General features: G+C 42.9%; 1 protein-coding gene across 1 annotated transcript in view; it reads right to left on the bottom strand.

Moving 5' to 3' along the window:
• CACNA1S (calcium voltage-gated channel subunit alpha1 S) overlaps positions 1 to 21,432 on the bottom strand; it is a 753,083-nt gene that overhangs the window by 207,688 nt on the left and 523,963 nt on the right. Inside the window, exon 25 of the mRNA XM_085643164.1 lies at positions 13,658 to 13,859. Coding sequence (XP_085499290.1) covers positions 13,658 to 13,859 — 202 coding nt within the window. The remainder of the gene's footprint in view (positions 1 to 13,657; positions 13,860 to 21,432) is intronic.

Here is a 21,432-nt window from a genome sequence, read left to right as displayed (position 1 = left end):
CGTTCTCAAGGAGAACGTCAGCCCCGTTACACACAAAGTAAGAAACATACCGATCGCTGTGAGAGAGGCAGTGCAACAGGAGCTACACAGACTGGAGGAAGAAGGAATCATTGAACCGATCGACAGCGCAGAGTGGTTGGCACCCCTGGTGGTGGCCATGAAACCGTCAGGCAAGGTGCGCTTATGTGTGGACCTCCGAGAACTCAACAAATGCATCGTGGTAGAAAAATTCCCGTTACCACGCATAGAGGAAATGCTGGCCCGTACGAAAGGCGTGAAATGGTTCTCCACCATCGACCTAAAATTGGCATACCACCAGGTAGTTCTGCACCCCACGAGCAAGAAACTGACGTCATTCATAACTCCGTTTGGATGCTATCAGTTCTGCCGCATGCCCTTTGGACTAGCATCAGCAGCGGCAGTTTTCCAAAAGCTAATGGCCCGCCTGTTCAAGGGTATAGAGGGGGTACAATACTTCCAAGATGATATCCTAGTAATGGGGAAGGAGCTAGAAGACCACAATGAGAAGCTGGAAGCGGTATTAAAGATCTTGGAGGAAAACGGACTGACAGCAGAGTGGGAGAAATGTCATTTCGGAATGACATCAGTCACATACCTGGGGCATGAAATTGGAGAACAAGGGATAACACCGAAGAAAGGGAATGTGAAGGCTATCTGTGACGCGCCCCCGCCTACCTCCAAAGAAGAAGTAAGGTCCTTTCTAGGGATGGCGGAATACTATAGTAAGTTTGTCCACCACTTCGCCACGAAAACACACAACATGAGACAACTCACGAGGGAAAAGACGGCGTTTGCATGGACGGAAGAGGCGCAAGAAGAGTTTGACACGGTGAAACGGGAAATCAGCCAGGCGATCCCGCTGCATGGGTACGATCCCCTGGGTAGATCGATATTGATGACAGATGCAAGCAAAAAAGGGTTAGGAGCGGTGCTCATGCAAGAGAGACAAGGAGGCGTGACGGAGACGATCAGCTCCGGGTCCAGGACACTGACGACCTCGGAACAAAAGTTCAGTGTGATCGAGAAAGAGATGTTGGCCGTGGTATGGGCCATGGGAAAGAATCGCCAGTTCCTGTGGGGCACGCGATTTCAAGTGAAAACGGACCACAAACCCCTAGTGAAGGTCTTGACGTCAAGTGGCCATGCCAGCCCAACACCCCGGATAGCGAAGATGACGCTAAAACTATTGGAGTATCGGTACGACGTGGACTACATACCTGGCTCAAGAAACAAGATAGCGGATTATCTCAGCAGGGCGTCAGCAATGGAAAGTGCCACCAGCGGCACTGATGAAGAAGACGAGATGGTAGCCCTGACAGACGATCCGGAAAGGGCCATCAGTAGACAGGAGTGGAAGGATGCGTATGCGGCTGATAGAGACCTGGAAGAAATCAAGAAGTACATCGTACAAGGGTGGCCGGAGAGGAGACAACAGAAGCCCAAGGTTCGACAGTTCTACGAGGTTAGAGAGGAGCTGTCGGTGGGGAACAACGGTGTGTTTGTATACAGAGGAAATAGAGTGGTTCCACCTGAGAACATAATACCGGATCTGTTGTCTATAATACACGAAGGACACCTGGGAATCGTGAAGACAAAAGCCAGAACCAAACAAACGTATTGGTGGCCGGGGATGGATCTGCAGGTGGAGAGGCACGTGAGAGACTGCGTGCAGTGCCAAGGAGCTGACAAAATACTAAAACCGATGAGGCCTGCTCTAGGAAAGTTTACGAATCCCAGTAACCCGTGGGAAGAAGTGGCAGTGGACATCTTGGGGCCTGTACTTGACCATCAGGGGATACCCAAGTACCTATGCGTGTTAGTGGACAAATACTCAAAGTGGCCAGAGGTACACATCCAAGAGGAAATGGACATTGACACAATACTGCGTTTTCTCAAGACAGTATTCCTCAGGGAGGGCATCCCCAGAACCATAATCAGAGACAATGGTCCCCAATTTACCTCGGACAAATGGTCCCGATTTGCGGAAAGGAATGGCATTCTACTCAGACACATGTCGATATATCACCCGGCCAGTCATGGACAAGTAGAAAGGTTCAACAGGGTGCTTATGGGCTCCATACAGGCTGCCATCACTAGGGGCAAAGACTGGGAAAAAGAAGTACAAAGTACGGTCTGGGCATATCGCATCACCCCCACCAGCACGGGGTACAGCCCCTTCCAAATCCTACGAGGAAGGCAACCCTTCACCAGAGACAATGTTGCTTGGAAAGAGAAAACCATCACCAGCAAATGGTCTCCAGCGGTGGTACAACACAACCTGGAGAAGGCACAGCATATTTACACTGAATACTACAACCACAACAAAAAGGTGAAGGAGACAGCGTTTGAAAAAGGGGAGTGGGTCAGAGTGAAGCTGGCTGTTCTAAAGCGAAAGGGAGAAAGCAAATACTCCCCACCCCTAAGAGTGGAAGAAGTGTATGACCGAGCAGCGTTGCTCAGCGATGGAAACGTGTGGTCCCAAGACCGTATGGCCAAATGCAACAACATCTTACAATGGCCCCGGGAGGACATGGAAGGGGCAACACCACCAGAAGAGGTGACAAGGGAAGCAGGAGCTCCAAAGGGAGAGTGCGGAGAGAACATTCAGGAAGAGCAAAACTGTGAGAGAAAGGTACACGAAGGACCGGCCACGGAGGAAAGGACCCGGGAAGGGGGTGAGAATGGAGAGAGAGAAGGTCATGGCACTCCGGAAGGAAGAAGGGGAAGCCCTGTCGCAGAAGGAGGTCAAGAAGGACATACTACCCCGGTAAGACACACCCGGGTTGGGCGAGCGGTGGTGAGACCGTCCAAGTTTAGAGACTACGATATGGACTAACCACCCAGTCAGGTACATTGTGTTGTGTGGTATAAAAGGGGGAGATATGTAGTGTCGCGGTCTAGTTGACGCGCACTACGTAACGGCGGAAATGCGCGTAGCGGCCATATTGGACGCTACTGCGCATGCGCGAGTTAGCGCGAGGCGATAGAAGCGAGCGGAGCCTGTTGCCCGGCGCTCTCTCGGATGTGTGATACCTAGTACGGCAATAAAGGTACTTATGCACTAGTCCTGGCTCCAGCATATCATTGGGGGTAACCTGCGACATTACAAACTAAATACATCTCTAGGTGCAGTATTTTGCAGCTACCGGATACCCAACACCGAACCATGCAACCTTTGTACAACGTGCACTTTCCCTCCTTAAACTCTGTGCTGGTCTACTCTGATTGATTATGAGCTTTTAGACACCAATGTCTGGAAACGGGCAAGCGACGTCAGTTTCAGTCTCCATACACCTTTCCCACCCACTGCAGTCATCACAGAAACCACAAGAAGTTAAATCTCTCCAGCTTTCTGCATATTAAATGATTTTCTGTAGTTATCAGACCTACTTGGGGGCTTCATTTCTCATGTTTTCATACGTTAATTGGTGTGGTGAAACTTGACCTTAGAAAGTGAAGAGGAAACGTACTTTGCACCTTACTCGTCCACTGATCCTGACTAAGGTATTCGTGTACTAGATCGGAACCAGTAGTTGAACACTGGGAAAAGTATGTGAGCTACTCTATTAGTAACATATGAAAACATGCAAAAGGAAATGTGAAAGTAGGGCCTAGTGAAAATATGTTTTATGTTTAGTCACCAGTGCAATTTTTAACTCACTGTGGTGTGCATGAGGCGTGTACTAGGCCACAAAGACAAATCCACACGCAAACAGAAGTACGCTGCCATTGTTTGCTACCATGTTGAAGTGAAAACCAATAATCAAATAGACTAGGCCACCATAGACTTCAATGTGGAAAACTAAGTCATCTGATTATAAAGTCTGCATGATTTGGAGTTGAGTGAAGGACCCTACATTACCATGTGATGAACGGTTAAGCATATGAGGACAGGTGATGTGTAGAAGGGGTATAGCTACCTGTGGAGGGTTTGCATGCAGAGGGGGTTAAATACTCACAGGTGGTATGATGCATGCATTGCCGGAGGCCAACCCTGTGGCCAACTTTCAATATGCATGGTTTAAGGTTGTACATAGTTGTGGGATGGCTGCCTGCGAGAGTTGTGCACACAATCAGTCTCCTGGTGTGCATTGCTAAAGACCATGTGCATGTGGAGTTGGCTGGTTGCTGCATGTATTCACACAGGTTGTGTGCAGCAGGGAAATCACTCATTGTAGTGTGGGGTGAGTGTCAGGAGGTTCGGCCACACGATATGAGCTACATTGTACTGCTAGATGTGCCATTTAGAGGGAGGTGGACGATGTAATTATTATAATTTTTTAATTTACATTGGTTCACTTCACTACTGCGGTACTGGAGAGAGAGTTACCCCCGTAAAAGGTTGGTGGAGTGGATTTTTACCTTGGGGCCACAGGAGTATCACGGTCCCGGCAAAATTTGCAAAAAAAAATTAAAATATTAAGCTTGGCTGTTTTTGAGCGAATGAACAAGTTGCAATATGATAAGTTTGACGAATGTATATAACAATGAACAAATAATATATGTGTTTCCTAGCCTGAAAGGTGAAGTACATTTCTACTAAATATTTCAGAAAAGCTTTACTCTGATTGGGTGCAGAGCTCTAAGCCTTAAGATAGATATATGCCCCACATAGTGCTTCGGAGCTGAGTTTACCTCAGGTTGGCTTAGAGGGGCATTAGCTGAATTCTCTTTCTAGTTCTTCTTAGAGTCAATATTATATTTTCAATGTGCTACTCAGCACTTTATTAACCTTATTTCTACATACAGCTTCTGTTACCGGTAAAGCAAGGTACACTAACAGTGATGTTTGGTATGTGTGCAGTGAAAAGATAGTTAATAATAAATGTATAAAATATCTTTTAAAATTATGTATATGTTGAGATTGTGCTTTTTAATATTCAGAGGAGTATTGCAACTAACACATAAATTACACTGTCTTTCGCTGTTTCTGGGTTTATGAGGTTTTTCTTAAATGTAGAAATTAATGTTCTGAAGAAATTGAATTATGTACTGTATTCGTTGATGAAGCATTTATGAGTAGAAAATATGTAAAAAGTGTGGACATTTAAATGTGATTTTGAAGACTATAGGGTTGCTTTATTCCTGTAGTTGTCTAGATAAAATAATTGGTATCCATTTACATATATGTGGTAAAAGTACTGCATTCTTCTTATAGTAGTATGGTACTGACTATGGTTAATGATGGAGTATGGACGTTTCTCCAATTTTAAGTGCAATAATGTTATTTAAGGTAACATAGTGAGGATGGAGAGTTGAAAGTTACAGAGGTTTATCAGCAATGTTTTCTGAGTCTGCAAGGCAACTATTAGCAAATTCTTGCATACTATCTTGACTTACATGAAAAACACATACAACTTTATAGTGCCAAGACACTGGGTGCTATCCAAAAATATATATAAAGCAATGCTGTGTTTTAACAAAGCCCTGTGATAGCATAAAGTATTTACTTACAGTATAATGTATATTATGGAATGCTTCTGATTTTCTTACCGTGTCTGCACAGTTGAGAAATGACACATAAAGGTCATAAAAAAGGTCCAGATTTTTGGTGTGTACTGGATTCTGTGCCTTACAACCTCCTATTCTCTCCTAAGCCATGTACATATTTTGCCACTCCTCTTTTTTTTTTCTTTTCTTTTCTTCTTTTCATTTCTTTGTCAAATACATTTTCCTTACATTTTACAACTATGGGCCCGATATAAATGTTAGCGGCAAGCATACTCCGTTGCTACAGAGTGTGCTTGCCACCAACATAAAGGCCGCCTGTAGAATTTGAAAACAGACAGACCACAGTTTGACCACAGTGGCGTCTATGTCAGAGAATTGGCTATATGTCCGGCCACCCAATTACAATGGGTAGTCATATAGCTGTATTTTTACTACCTGTCACTGCCAGGAAAACCCTTGCGGTAAGGAGCAGTAAAAAACCTAAGAATGCCACAGTGAGGTGCCCATTTTATTTTTTATTTTCAAAAAGAAAAGCTCATTTCGGAATTTTCTTTTTGAAAATAAAAAAGAAAACAGTTTGGTACAGGGCTTTGTGGCATTGACGGAGCCCTGCACCAAACAGCAAAAAGCACTGTCAGGAACCGCCATGATGCAGTTCCTGGGAATGTTTAAAGAAATGACTGCCAATTTGGCAGTTATTTCACTATTTGGTGGGGGAGGTGCAGTTAAGGCAATGGACTGTGGATGCTTGTTCAGGAGTCCTGGGGCAGGAAGGTGTTACTGGACTCTGTCTGAGTGAATCAGGGCCAGTTACTACTGATGGCCTAGTAGATTAACGTTACTATTGGACCCAAAGCCAGCCGCGGCCCGTGGAGGGTGTTCCGTGGGGCGGAAAGGTGGGGCGGGGGAGGGGCAGGGTCGGGGGTACTAAAAAGCGGAATATGGATAATTGGAGGTAAGTAAACAATTAAATAAATAAAACAAATTTCGTAGCGCGCCCTACATCGCAAATTGCGATGCAGCGCGCGCTACGAAATTAGTTTTATTTATTTAATTGCCTTCTGGGGAACTCAAAGGGTCCATAAACTTTCATGCCTCCGATACTTGAGTTAGTTTCACTGTTTTCCTGTGTGTGCTTGTCAGTGGTGTATGCACACAGAGCAAGGGTTATGAGAGTAGGGAAAATTCAGAGCCCTCTTGCTTGAGCTCTGTGAAACTGTTTTTTAACATTGGGGAGAGCTGAGGGACATGACAGCTAATCAAAATCCCCCTCCCTCTTTTCAAGGTTGCAGTGACATTATCAGCTAATAGAGGAAGGAGCTAGACACATTTTGCATGTCTTGCTTCACAGCATCACCATCGTCTTTTTCCTGCCAAATTGACATATTCTAGAGCTCAGGGAAAAAGAGAGGTAGAGTCTGTGAATCAGGACATTGTAATGTTGAAAGCAGTGGGCCTACATCAACATTCATAGTGTCAACATTTTAATCTTCTAGTATAACTTACAATGCTGGACCTTTGTGATGTGATTAGGTTACTCTAATTTGTATACCTAGAAACTACATATTTTAATTGTGTCACCAAATAAATGTGGTATTTAATGCCTTATGTATCTACAACTTTGAAGTGTATTGCTTGTCACAGATTCTATATTACCCCTTGGGATGCAACTCCTAGGTTTAGCTTCACACTCTTAGCATTTGATATGCATTTTCTTCTATTTTGTTAATTTTCTTACCTATTTTATGTATGAATCTTTTCATAAAATGAATTAATTACTACATATTATTTTTGCATCTAAAAATATGTTTTTCTTTTAATTATCTCATTCTTTTTGCTGTAGGTTTACATATTTAGCAGAAATTATGCCACCAAAATTACAGAAAAGAAGAAGGGCATGAATGAAGCACTCAATCTAGAGCAGATAAACATTTAGGAAAAAGTATGCAAATGAAGCATAATGAGGATGAGAGACATCAAACAGTTATTAAACAATTAGCAGGAAAAACACAAGTTAAGAATTAAGGTATTAACGAGACAGGTAAAAGGGAGAAGTAGTATATCTTCCACTAGAGCTGAAGGAGAACATTGAACCTCTTGGAGTACACAGAGAAATTGAAGAACTACTAGTGGTTTTAATGAACGATGGGCCTACAAAAGATAGAAAAATTTGGCAACACCCTTTTAGCTTAGATAAGGTGAAGAACTCTTTACTATTCTTGAAAGCAGAATACAAGTAATACAATGATGTAGACATAGATCAACATTTGTCTTCACTTGGGATGCGGTCTTCAAAGTTTAGGGAGAGTGGTCAGTTTGAGATTCTGTCAAAGGAGAAGACATCTATGAGCTCTATAGTATTCACCCACTAGACTTTAGAAATGTCATGGAGATGTTAGAGGTGATGTCTTTCTTTAGTATCAAATTGAGGCACTTCTCTTTTTCTACAGGAGAAGGATGCCGTTCTGATGATCATCAAGTGCAGATCCGTGCTTCTGAGTATAGGTCAACTGGACTATTTTCTGAACATCCATGATTTAGACAGAATAATCACAATGTTTTCATCTTCTTTTAGAAAGTGAATAGGCTATTGTGTGCTGTGCTGTAGCACTCATTCTCAAAACAGGAGCATATGAGTACTAGAGAATTGCTTGAGAAACGCTTTGGTAAAGAGAAATTCTTCAGGATAACCTCAAGAAAGTCATGGCATGTCAATGTGGTGCAAATTAGTTCTGGTTCCGTCGGCATGCTGCCTTGAAGTGGATGATGCTTAACTTAGGAGCACCAACCTGGTTTGCAACTCTCAGCTGTGAAGAGTATGCTTGAGATGATCTTCACAAGTTTCTTAGGTAGGTTTAATTAAATATTGCAGAAATCAATTTTAAGACACCTGGAGACCGTATTTCATGGATCCAGGAAATGGCTTTAGGTACTTCAATAATAGCTTTCAAGTAATACTTTGCTTTATCTGCAACACAAAAATCCTCCACTTTGAGAAGTTGTTGACTACTTTTGAAGGGAGGAGTATCGAGCAAGAGCCGCACTATATATTCACATTAGATGGATAAAAGGTGCACCAATGTTTGGAGAGGACAGTGATAAATCAGTTTTGTTATTTATTCAGCAGGATGTTACTTGCGAGATTCCAAATGAGTCTCAGAATAAAACCCTTAAACAGCAGGTTTTGCAATTTCAGCCATACAAATGTGGAAAGTACTTCAATCCCAGATATAGAGCATGGGTAAATACTATACAAAGTGCAGCAGATTTTCAAAGATACAACAACATTAGTTAACCATGCAACTGCATGAAAAATCAGAATTGCCCTGTACCATGTTCCACCTCTCTATGTTAGTGGTCAGGCAGGCACTGAGAAAAGTTTCCTTCTACAAGTTCTTAATGCATACGTACATAAAAGATAGATTGAAACCTTTCTTCTGTTACAACACCATTCACTGATCTGGCAGCACACAACATAAAAGATGACATTTTGCATCATTTTCTAATGTTGCCACTGGAATATAACAGCAAACAAGAGTACCCCAGATTATCTGGTGATGTGTGTCATGAAGTTCATAGAGTTCTTAAGTAACTGAAGGTCATCATTACTGATGAGGTCCACATGGTGTCAAATTTGATGCTGGACTTTTTTCACCTGAGAATGCAGAAAGTTCTCAGAACAAACTATAACCTACTATTTGAAGTAAAACATGTCAGTCTTAGGTGGCTCTCTTCAGCAGACTCCTGTAAAAGGTCAACCAGACCTCAACAAGCTGCTCCACATGCGAACAAAGAACTATTAGACAGTTTCGGAAATATCAACATATGGCTAAATTTATAATATGCAAAATTAACTAGGAGCATGGGACAGGCTGCAGATGTGAAGTACAGCAGCATGCAGAGAGGCATTAGAATAGGTTTAGCAATTCAAAAAGCTAAATCTGCTCTCCAAAGTTGTACACTAGCTGTTCCTGTTCCAAATAAAAAAATCACCTCCAAGTGTATTGAAGGAGCTCCAGAAAAGATAGAAACAAATTGTGTGCCTGATGCCAATGTTGAATTAGTATTCAGAGTTTAATATAAAAACGTTACCGCCAAAAAAAGCAGGAAAGTATTCAGCTTGCCTCAATAGACAAGATAGAGCACTACGACAAAAACTGGTGGAACTTGATGATCTAGAAAAGTCAGTTTAACGTACAGCTGGTTTAAAAAAACCTCTAAGGCTTCAACAATTATTTTGTGCTGTAATTTGAATGCAGAGCAGGACCTAGTAAACTGAGCGATGGGAAATGTGGTCGATTTCATCACATATCTCAACAGAACTGACTGAGTTAGTTTTGTTGAAATTTGACCATACAGAGGAGCCAAAATAAGTAGGTTCAGCATGCAATAACTGTTAGTGAAAGATATGTATGTGTGCAGAGAACCGTTTCCTTTGTGATAAGCTTATGCTGTCACTATAAGTCACAATTAGTAAGTCTGGATGCAGCAACAATAAATATATATGCCAAAAGGTTTCTAAGGAATGATGTGTTATGTTGCACTTTCACACGTTAAGTCACTTTATGGACTGCACTGTCTTTCTTTTGGTGAGAGAAAAGTAAATGCAGACATCTTATTGGCTAGAGAGCACAATCAACTGAGAAGTTTCTATCATCCTCATCTGGGTCAATACCAGGGGCGGCTCCACACTTCTCCGTGAGCAGTTGAAAAAGGGAGAAAAAAAATTATAATAATGAATATTATCATTTTATTTTTCTGTAGCTCGGCTGGTTAGGGGCAGGGCAGAGCTTGCTCTAACGGGAACAGGGGAGGAGTGGTAGGCACTCACTTAAGTGCCCTATAGGTCCGGCCAAACACACCTGCACACTTTGCATGTTCTTCACCCAGGCTATATTACAGCCTGGGTGAAGAACATGCCCATGGCCCCTGTCCTCCTCTGAGCGCCGAACCATGGCGTTCAGACCAATCACAACGCTGCTATGGCTAGGGGAGTCTGGAAGCCTGAGTGCTTACTGTTCCTGGTTCCAGCCCCTGGATGTGGGCGAAGAGGACAGAGAGGCAGCAGCTTTTAAGAAAAAAATATTTTCTATTGTTTACCTTACCCACCTACCCCCATCCCCATTTCCTCCAGTTAAGTTGCGGTCACCACTGGTCAATACCCAATTCCTCAAAATATTGCATTCTCCGGCAAATGATGTTTGAGAAAAGCACAGTAGATGAGAAAGGCACAAAAGTCACAAAGGCAGAGCAACATCAACAGAACCAAATGAAAGTGGATGATGTAAAGGATATGGAAGGACCTGAATTTGTTTATTTATCTGGAATACTCTACTACTGTCATGTAAGTGTAAAAGTTATTTTTCAGTTTAACCCACTAATTGACAAAATTTAGGAGAACACAGATAAATAAGCTACTATGTAAAGCAATGTCAACTTTGGGCAGTGCAAGCTAACCAATATGGGCCTCATTCTGCGACAGGTATTCGACTTGTGTATAGGTAGAACACAATTTATTTTAAAATCTCAAGAAGATGCCCAGGAATGTTTCATGGTAGTTCTAGATATTCCAGTAGAATATTGCATTCCAATTCCTGAATTCTTCGAAATTACATATTCTTGGGATCTTGAATATGTGAGTTGTCACCAGTCTTCAAGAACTGGCATTGGTTCAGAGCGATTTGTGTATTTAACCATGCCAGGCTGCAAATCAATGTTGTTTGAAAGTTTGGTGAAAAAAGCTGTGCAAAGCAACCTGTGTCCAAACTGTGGAGCAGAAGTGCTTTCACATTAAGTGCCCAATTATGATGAGTGCCGGAAGCTTTCCGAGCCTCATTGCAGTTTCAGTTTCAACCGCCGCATTACTATGTAGGCGGTCGAAACTGAAAACCGTCAGTCATTCTGCAAGGAGCCCGTCGTCCAGTCAGAGACTGGTGCGTAATCCCAATGGACGGCGTTTCCATCGTTGGGATCAAGATGTCGGTTTCTGACAGGCTTTCCATGTTGGGCTTTCCGACATGGAAAGCCTGTCAGAAAGCGACATTGGGGGCCCCTAGCAAGGCCCCCTGTCACACGGTGCAGGGATTCACACAGACTCCCATTTCTCTATGGGAGCTATGGGAGCTTGTGCTACGACCGGTTTACGGCCGCAGCACAAGCTCCCATAGGGAAATGGGAGTTTGCGACTGCACTATGTGCGGTCGCATTGTAATTAGGTATGCGGAACCGCCAACCAATGGTCGATTGGTTCTCATACCGATACGGTGTACACCCGACATTGGAATAAGGCCTTAGTTGTTAGAGATAGACCAGATGGCACTAAAGAAAACACTGACTTTACCAAGTTTTAATATGGTCCGATATCAACAGGATATATATATCCACACAACAAAATACAAGTGCCAAGAACAATAGAACACTCACTCTTAGTTCATTCTTATTTTGTCTTTGCTCCCACGCTAAAACTAGCATAGTGGTGTAATTTTGGGAGCTTCTCATAACACGCATAATACAAAATACCACAAATTGGACATGATTACACCAGCATAATGGAAATTTCAGCCAGGACTAATGAAGATTGCTTAAAAAGGCTATACAGACACCTTTATCCCACAAAGAAAGTCTCTGTTTTCTTCGGGGTATGAAGAAATGCATGAGTCTGTGAATGGGTATGTGTCTCCAAAATGTAATTCACATGTTTTTAGTGATTAATTGATGCACAATCGAACATGAATGCACAGAACATTTGTAAAAATGCAGCAGAATGTATGACTCATGAGCACAGACGGACTGGGAACCGAAACCAACCTCGGCAAACAGCTTGCTGGCCCCCAGGAGGGAGGCTTAGCGGGTGCTAGTGGAAAGCACTACTCCTGTCTCAATGCTGCCGCTTTTGTTACAGGGGGCTGAGGCTGATATTGCAGCTATGCTGCAAAATCGCCCCCCGGTAATAAAATCGGCCACCCAGGGATCCAAAACCGGCCACCACCCTTGCAGCCCACCGGGAAAGCGCACAGTGCCCGCTATGGCCAGTCCGGCCCTGCTCTGGAGGGATTAAACTTTAGGTGGGATCATTTTCATAGCTATATTTAAAGAGAAGTAAATTGAATGCCAGAGATCTTTGCCTACAAGAGTGGCATAAAACAGTGATTTGTTAGTTTAATGGAACATAAATGTGTTCATTATCAGAAGAAAAAGAGAAAGAATGAAAGTGGAATGAGAGTATGGTCTTCAATAACATTTGTTGGTTCAAATGTTTTATAGGAGCTTCCAACTTGAATGTGACTGCCATTTGCACAATCATGTCCATGATGCACCAGTCTCACTGTGAGAGTGAAAGTGAGACAAATGGGGAAATGTATAATGTAACAGGGAGCAGGATTTGACAGATACCAAGACAGGGAGCCTGCTGGCAAAAGGGACAAAATGGTGGGCATCAAAGACAAGAAGCAGAAGTGACGTTTTTAATGATAGGTGGATGAGGGACAGAAAGAAAATGTCAAGGTAGATAAGCCCAGGGACATTATGAAAAAGTGCAGGGTCGAATACCATAAATAGGACTGGGTGCAGAAGGACACTCATTGGTCCTCATTTACAGAAGGTGAGACCTTTATGTTAACATCAAAATTCCAGGAACTGCGGAAACACCATCAATATTTTTGATATTAGCACATATTTCGGTTGAAGTTGAACAAAGACTATAAAGCTAAGCATATCATTACACCAACAGGAACATTTCAGTTTAAAATATAGCTTGTAGATTTAGACTCATAAGTTTTTCAAAGGACAATGCCGATATAAAATGGAATTCTTTTTATTTTATCAAGATAATATTCTCTTGTAAATGGAGCTTAAGAAATATAATTAATTTTTTAAACATTCTCGGAAACGTGGGCTAACTTTGAACAAGGAAAAGTACAGGATTTTTGTTATGAGTGTGTAATAACTGGAAACTGAGATGCAAAGTAAATGAATCAAACCAAATGAACATTTGATTTTCGGATAGAAAAGTATTGCCCAATACTTTTTATGACAATAATATATCTTCCTTCCATCAGTTGTTAATTTTTTACAAAATGGTTTTTGGAGTACATTTTAAATATTCCTCTATGATGATTGTTTAACAATGCTGTCCATAACGTGCAGCTCATTTCATGAGCTCAGAAGGTTTTTTGATAGTCCATACCTGATTTTTGTCCAGCTCGCAGTTTTTGTACTCCTGCTCTCCCTGCTCCTGGAAAGTGACGATGACAAAGCCTACAAATATGTTCATCATGAAGAATGCAATAAGAATAATGTAGATGATGAAGAAGATAGCCATCTCCACTCTGTAGTTATAAATGGGACCCATGTCTTCTGTGTGTGAATCAATAGCCTTGTACAATATCCTGCAAGTAAAAAGTAGACATAAGAATTCTGTCGTTACTGCAGTGCGATGGAGTGTTAATGAGTGAATCTTCCAGGAGAAAACTGCTGAATGTGGGAAAACTGTTCTTAAATTGTAATGCATCTGCTTCATCAGTATTCCTTCACTTTTAATCAGTCATCCACTCCTGTATCACGGTTGGCTAGATGTCACCCAGAATTGTCTTCCCACTTCCCACTCTTCTGTCTAGTAAAAATACTCTTCCCAAAACCAATATTACCCCCCCTATGTCTTGGAAAATGTATGCTTCCTGATTTATGGCTGAGTATATACCTACCTTTACTTCCTTGGCTGGATAAATGTATCAGTCTCATTCAGAGCATATAAATGCATGATCGCTCACCCTTGGATCGATACATACCTGCTATCTCACCAACAGATGGGTGTAAGTGTGCTGTTTTTTAATGCCTTGATAACACATTCATGCTCAATCATCAACATGTCATGAGTGATGTAATATGTGAGGTCCTCAGCAGTGCATGACAAGGGAGCGAGTTACTTTAGAGCATGAGTTATAGTTACTTGAGATAATTATAACAGGTGAATTACACTGGTTCTGTTCATCTAAAAGAGTATGGTTTACTTGCCATTTTCACGGAACAAGAATGTCCCTTTAACCACTGTTTATTTTTGTGGGTTTCTACGGTTTTTGTAAATTTACAGTAAGACCATTACAAATCCTAACTATAACTTCAGTTTAACCTTTGTTTTTTTCAGTGAATTTGCATGCTTTTCTTAAAACTTAAAGTAAGAAGTCCATTGCCTTCAGCCAAGCCCTGCACCCAGCTATATTGGCACACATCCCCCAGCTTCCGCTGCTGCTGACTATGTGATCTAACAATGTAAACAGTGTCATGTTAATTAACGAAGGCCTACAGGCTTTGTCAAAGGGTCAAAATACAAAAAGCAGTGTGCCTATTAGCTTTCTCAAGAGATCAGCACATTGACATATATAAAGTAGACCTATTGGCTTTGTCAAACAATCATTGGCATAGCCTTTGGGACCTTAAAAGTGTTTAGTTATACAGCACAATATCCTTGGTGCAACAACATCAACTGTTGCATGGCTAAACACTTATAAGGTCCCAAAGGCGAGAACTATTGGCTATGCTAATGCTTGTCTTGTTTTCCCTGTCACGCTCCATTATCTGTCTTCTCTGGGAAACCCTTTGTTTCAAAGTTTGCAGTAATACCATGGAAAAACTGGCCCAAACAGCAATTAAACAGGCCCATAAACAGTAAAAAAACAGCCCGCACACTGACCTGTCAGTCCAGCCTACCAGGCACTGCCAGATTGCCCTATAGACAGGGCCACCTGAATTATTGAGAAGGAGAGGGACAAATTATGTGGCAGGGTTGACTAAATTAAGCTGGGGAAAACAAATTATGCGGCATAATGAGACACATTTTGTGATAGTATTGTTCCTTTATTTTGTCATTTTTACACGTGTCAGCACTCTCTGAGCTTAGGTTGCATCTCATTGGTACCAATTTAACATCTAAATATAGCAAGAAGCAACAGAAAGATGACTAGTCAATCTTTGAAAAGGGCCTTCCACCATGCAGCAACACGTGTTGCTGCTTTTTTAGTAACTAGGAACAATTTAATTGTTTTGTAAAATCAAGTTTATGCAGCAGACGATGAATTATGTGGCAAATGAGGCAAATCCATAATTATGCGAAAAACGCCGGGGTCGCACAATCGCATAATTCCAGTGGCCCAGCCTATATGCCACTCCGACCCTGACTACCAGCCTCCACGAACACAGGGGCAGCCTCTGCTGCGTGTAAGGGTAGCCTGGCGCTCTGCTGCTGCCTCCATACCGAGTTATCTATTCTTGCCATGCCCTATGATTGACCCTATGTGGGAATATTTAAACCCACAGGTACATTGTGCACCCCTGAAATGTGTTACCCAGGCTCAGCAATTGTTAGGGGTTATCGTGCACTTACTTGCTGTGTGTGGTGGTAAAAGCATTCAAGCAGGTTTAGCGCTTTACATGTTGATCCAATATGCATTTCCCATATTCCCATTGCATCGGATGGCCTTTTCTAACAGCGGCTAACGACAGGCAGGCCGTGATGATGACGAGAGACAAACAGGCAGCTTAAACGAGGACCCTCTGCAGACAAGGGGGAGGCAGAGACAGCACGGGCAGAGGGGTCGAAGGAATATGGAAATGACAGGCCAGAGAACAGAGGCAGGGAGACGGACGCATGTACAGAGAGCAAGAAAGACGCGCAAACACGGCACTAGAAACGAGCACTACAGGAATCAGATCAGAGTAGAAAGTCAAAGTCAGGAGTGAACCGCTGTGAACGTGATGCAGAGACACACATAGCAAAGCATAGGCAAGTAGACGGAATGCGCAGAAACCGGATGAAAGAGATGGGCAAAGAGCGATATAAACAGGCTGAGGATTAGAATGCGTGGGTTGTGGGGCGAGACAGTAAAAAACTAAGGAAGATTATCGATCATAAATGGAATGGCCAGAGCAGAGGGACAGCGACACAGGTGGCAAGCAGTGATGACAAACGGAGAGGACAGGGGCCGGACCAAGACAGGCGGTTGATATAACAGAGGCAGCCAGACAGGTGGATCGGAAGTGGATTAAAGCTGACACAGAGTGACAGAGGCAGCCAATAACAGGAAAGAGTGGGCAAATAGAGAGCTTGAGAAGGGGATGAGCACTCAAGGTGGCAAAAGCAGGCTGCACAAGTCAAGCACATTCATATAAAAAGAGAATGAGGAAGGGGCAGCGAGAAGGACACGATGTCAAGCAAGGAAGAAAATGGCTGCGGGCGGCAGAAACAAGAAACTGAAGGGAATACAGTCATGTGCCAATGAAAAGAAGCAATGAGTACACAAGAAAGAAACAGGAACCGAGTTTTTGTAATAGTCTAAGAATTATCAGGAAACAAGCAGCCGCAAAAATGAACGCGACCGCCATCTGTTTCCAATTAACAAGATCGCGAGACAGGCAATTGTAAACACGCGTGGGTGCAATAATTGGAAACAGATGTCGCAGCTGCTCGCTCCTGCAAGGTGGATGCTGTACATGCACAAGTAATCATTGGAAACAGTGCAGTACATGCACGAGTTTTACAAAAAGTACAGACCAATTCCAAGAGGTCATCTCCTAAGCACCACTTGCGCGCTGCGCTAGGCTCGACCTAAAAACCACTGTAACTATAATCAAAAGTATATGTTGAAAATTCACACATGCAATTTTAATAGTGATTGTCTCATAACATTGGTATTAAAGCATTATCAATATAAACATCCATCATGTGTTTGAGTGTATTTTGGCATAGAACCAACCTTGATATGGGCCTGCACTCCAACTGAAGAGAATACAGCTTCAGCTTAGAGTCCTTTAAAAAATATGGTAAGATTACCTGGGGTCATCGATTTAATGGCCCAGGAGACTTACTATGTTTTTTAAAGTTGCTGGGGGGTTGCTGCATTTTCCACAATCCCCCTAACATAAAAAATCCTGGTGGTGCCCCTACCCCTTTAAGGGGCTCAACGAGGAATAAGCACCATCATAGAAAAATGTCCTTGGACATTATGGTGCTCTTCTACAATGGAGCAGTGAATAAATGAGTGGCTCCTGCTGCTCATTTATTCCCTTTTACTTTTTTTTTGCTAATTGGGTGCCCAACCAGGGCACCCACTATGCAGCCTTAATTGGGGGCCACAGAGGGACCCCAAGGCCCCTGTGGCCCAAACCGGTTCCCCAGCCAGCACCCATTGTTGTGCTGGTGTAAGCCTGTACCATTCCTCTTGGCAGGAGCAAACTAGGGATTCCTTGGAGTGAGGGTGCAGGCAACCCCTGCCTTCACTTCCCTAGGAGGGATATTGCACTGCCCCAGGGAATTGGATTCGCAGGATACAGTTTGGATTGTGCCCCCAGGGATAAAGTCCTTGGGGCTGTTCTAGGCTTGGAGAGGGAGGCTACATGCCCCTCCCATTAAATTGATAATGGCCCTGGGGAATAAGGTCCCTGGGGCCCTACTGTAGCTTGGGGAAGTGGGCTGCTTGCCCCCTTCTCTAAAATGCTTAACAACGGCGCTCCTCTCCCTTTAATATAAATGGTCGCCCCGGAGGACTGGGTCTCCAGGCCTTTAAGAGGCACAGGGAGGGGGAATTCTTGCCCTGTAATATAAATATACATATATGTGTATTACCTACTGGCGGTCGCCAGTAGGTAGTTATAGTTACAACCTAGTTTCCATAGGAAAAGCATTTATAGATTTGCTAATAACTTTGGCGACATTTGACGAATCTTTGCAAAATGCTCCCCCAAAAAAGTCTATCCAGGTCAGCTCCTATCCTGAAAGATTGGGGGTGACTCGTCAAAGGGGGGCTGAGAAAAAAGGGGGGGTCCCAAAACGCGTTTTCCCCATGTTAATTTCCATAGGAAATTTTGCGACGAGCTACAGCCCCAACCGCTGAACGGAATTACCTCAAACTTGGCAGAAAGGTAGAGCTTGGTTCAGAAAGCGACCTTTTTTACATGGTGTAAATCCATTCAGTAGTTTTTGAGAAATTCAAAAAATAAGAGTAAAAAAATTAATTTCCCATAGGAAACTTTGTGCAAGGCTACAGCTGAAACTACTAAACGGAATTACCCCAAATTTGGCACAAAGGTAGTGCGCGGGTCAGAAAGCGCCCTTTTCTTTTAAATGGTGTAAATCCATTCAGTAGTTGCTGAGACATTAGAAAAATAAAAGTTTTGATATCTGGGCGGAGCCTAAGTCCCGTGCACGAGCTTCACTGTGATTGGCTGCCAACACTCCAAACCAAGAAGTGATGGCAGCCATCTTGTGGCTCGGTAGAAGCGAGTCGCTAGAAAACAGAGAAACAAAGGTAGAAAACAAGAGCAGGGGGTAGAGTAGGAACACCCTGACCCCCTAGGCCTGGTCAGTGGGTCCCAGAAGGACCCCCAGGGCCCCCCCAAAAAATAAAAAAAATAAAAAATAAAAAAATCGGCACAATTCACGCTGTGGTCGCGGGTTCTCGTGTTTTATTTTAATGAGACCCCGGGGGTGGGCTAGGTCCCGGGGGTATTTCTTAAAAAATATTAGCGGGGGCTGCGGGTGCCCGCTAGGGTCCCTGCAGTGTCGGGGGTTCACTCATGTTGGGAGGGGGGTTGCGCGGCCCCCCCCCTCCTGGAGCCCTTCATTTGCTTATAACTTTGGCGTCGTTTGACGATTGTTTACGAAATTTTCCCAAAGGTTTCTCTTTTTTGATCAGTTGCTATCTTGAAAGTTTAGGGGTGATTGGTCAAGGGGGGCAGAGAAAATAGGGGTCTCAAAATGTGTTTTCTCCATGCATTTTCCATTGGAAACTTTGGACAAGGCTACAGGTAAAACTGCTGAACAGAATTACGCCAAATTTGGCAGGGAGAAATTTAAAATTTTACAGATATCGATATTTGAGAATTCTGCTATCTGATTGATTGTTTGAGGAGTTACGAGCACGAGCTTGCTGCTCATTGGTTGTGAACGGTTGAAATTAGGAAGTGTTGGCAGGCATTTTGTGACTTAGTCCGTCAGCTCGCATCTCTCCGTGTAGAAGCAATTGGATCTGTAGTTTTACTTCTGCTAGGTAATGATGGAGCAGGGTTTTTTACTTTAAACCCAAATACCTGTTTCATTTTCGCATGTTATAATTAAAAGTACTACTGATTAATTATTAATCACTAAATATTTGTCGAGTCTGGTCTAATCAACCTTATTAACAGAAGAATTACACGTGGGAATGCTATTGCATGGCTAAAATAATAAGTGAACTAAGTTGGTGAGCAAACTGACAGAAATAGATGTTGCTTATGTGATGTTATGTTGTTTTGTGCTTATAATTAATACGCATTAATGGCTTTTGATGTCGCAAATAGCTAGGTAAATGCATACACATAAGGGTATTAGCAGGGGAATAACACTGTATAATCATTTCTATGCAGTAATTATGTTTTGTGTTTCTTTTTACTTAAGTTGACCATTGTGGCCTGCTAAAATATGGCTACCACCCGCAGCCTGCATTTGAGTAGATGAATTATTGAAAGGAGGCTTCGTGCTGACTGCGACCTTGCCCTCCTGCTGAACCGAAAAGCCAATCATCATGACGACAAATCCGGGAGAGATGCCAAATGCCCCTGAATGTGAAGATTTGTTACTAATCCAAATGCCGACATGATGAACTTATAGTGGTCTCACGAAGGAGATACAATTTACCCTAAAGAGACATCCGTAGAAGTAACGAATTAGTTATGGACTCCTAATTCCTATTCATTATTTGAGACTATCAATGCGTGTGAAAAACTACCGTTGTATCCCAATGTACCAAGACGACATAATTTCCGCCATTCGACTGTTTTGTAAGATATGATTGCAACATTTGGAATGTAATTTTAGTATAAATATTAGTAGACTAGAGAGGTCTAGCGCCACTTCTTCCTGAACTGATGATCAGAGGTCCCGATGCTGACGGAGAGGACGGTGACTCTACATGACGGCTAGAAACTCTAACTATTTTGCTGAGGACCGGTTCTGACTTAGGATCTGACTTTTAGCCAGAATAGGTAAATATGAGAGAAATGAACTTGCATTTAATTGGCTTTTCTTACAATTTTAGATAAACAAAATTCTGTTTGAATTACTGTGTCGGGTGGTTATTTTATTGTCATGTTATTTGAATATTGAGTGTAATATGATGTTTTTCACCAAATCTATAGCAACTAGTTGATGCCATTGACCTCAAGGTATATGCAGATTGGTACTAATAGAGAAAAGGTGTTTCTCCTTATACATGGCACGGATAGAGTGGTAGGATGAATGTTGGTGTTATGGGCCCCACCAGCGTGTGATGTGTGTGTGCATGTGTGACTGTGAGATCACTCCGTCCGTGGAAGTAGAGGGGATTCGGAAGCTCTGATCTGCACCAGTAACACTGGCATCTGTGCGAGGTACCCCTTTCACGCTGCCTCTCCCCACATCACCAGGTCGCGGCTATGCGTTTTGAAGTCAGTCCGTCGGCTCGGAGCTCTGTGAGTCAGTCCGTTGGCATGAATCCCTACACTACGCAAACACCACTGCACTACCTTAAACACTAAAACTACTCCCATCACGACCTCCTCCACTACTGCACTATCCTAAAACACGACTCCCAGCACGACCTCCTACACTACGCAAACACCTTTGCACTGCCACAAACTGTAAAACATTAGCCCCAGCACGACCCCCTACACTACACAATCACCACTGAACTACCCTAAACACTAAATCTACCCCCAGCATGAGTCCCTATACTACCCAAACACCACTGCACTATTGTAAACCCTAAATCTACCCCAGCACGACCCCCTATAGTATCCAAACACCGCTACACTACCCTAGACCCTAAAATACTACTCCCAGCACGACCTCCTACACTACGCAAACAGCTCTGCACTGCCGTAAACTGTAAAACACTACCCCAGCATGATCTCCTACACTACACAAACACCACTGCACTAATCTAAACCATAAAA

This window comes from Triturus cristatus, chromosome 1_1, assembly GCF_964204655.1.
Source record: "Triturus cristatus chromosome 1_1, aTriCri1.1, whole genome shotgun sequence".
NCBI classification, from domain to species: Eukaryota; Metazoa; Chordata; class Amphibia; order Caudata; family Salamandridae; genus Triturus; species Triturus cristatus.
This window is presented reverse-complemented; position numbering and strand designations above follow the sequence as displayed.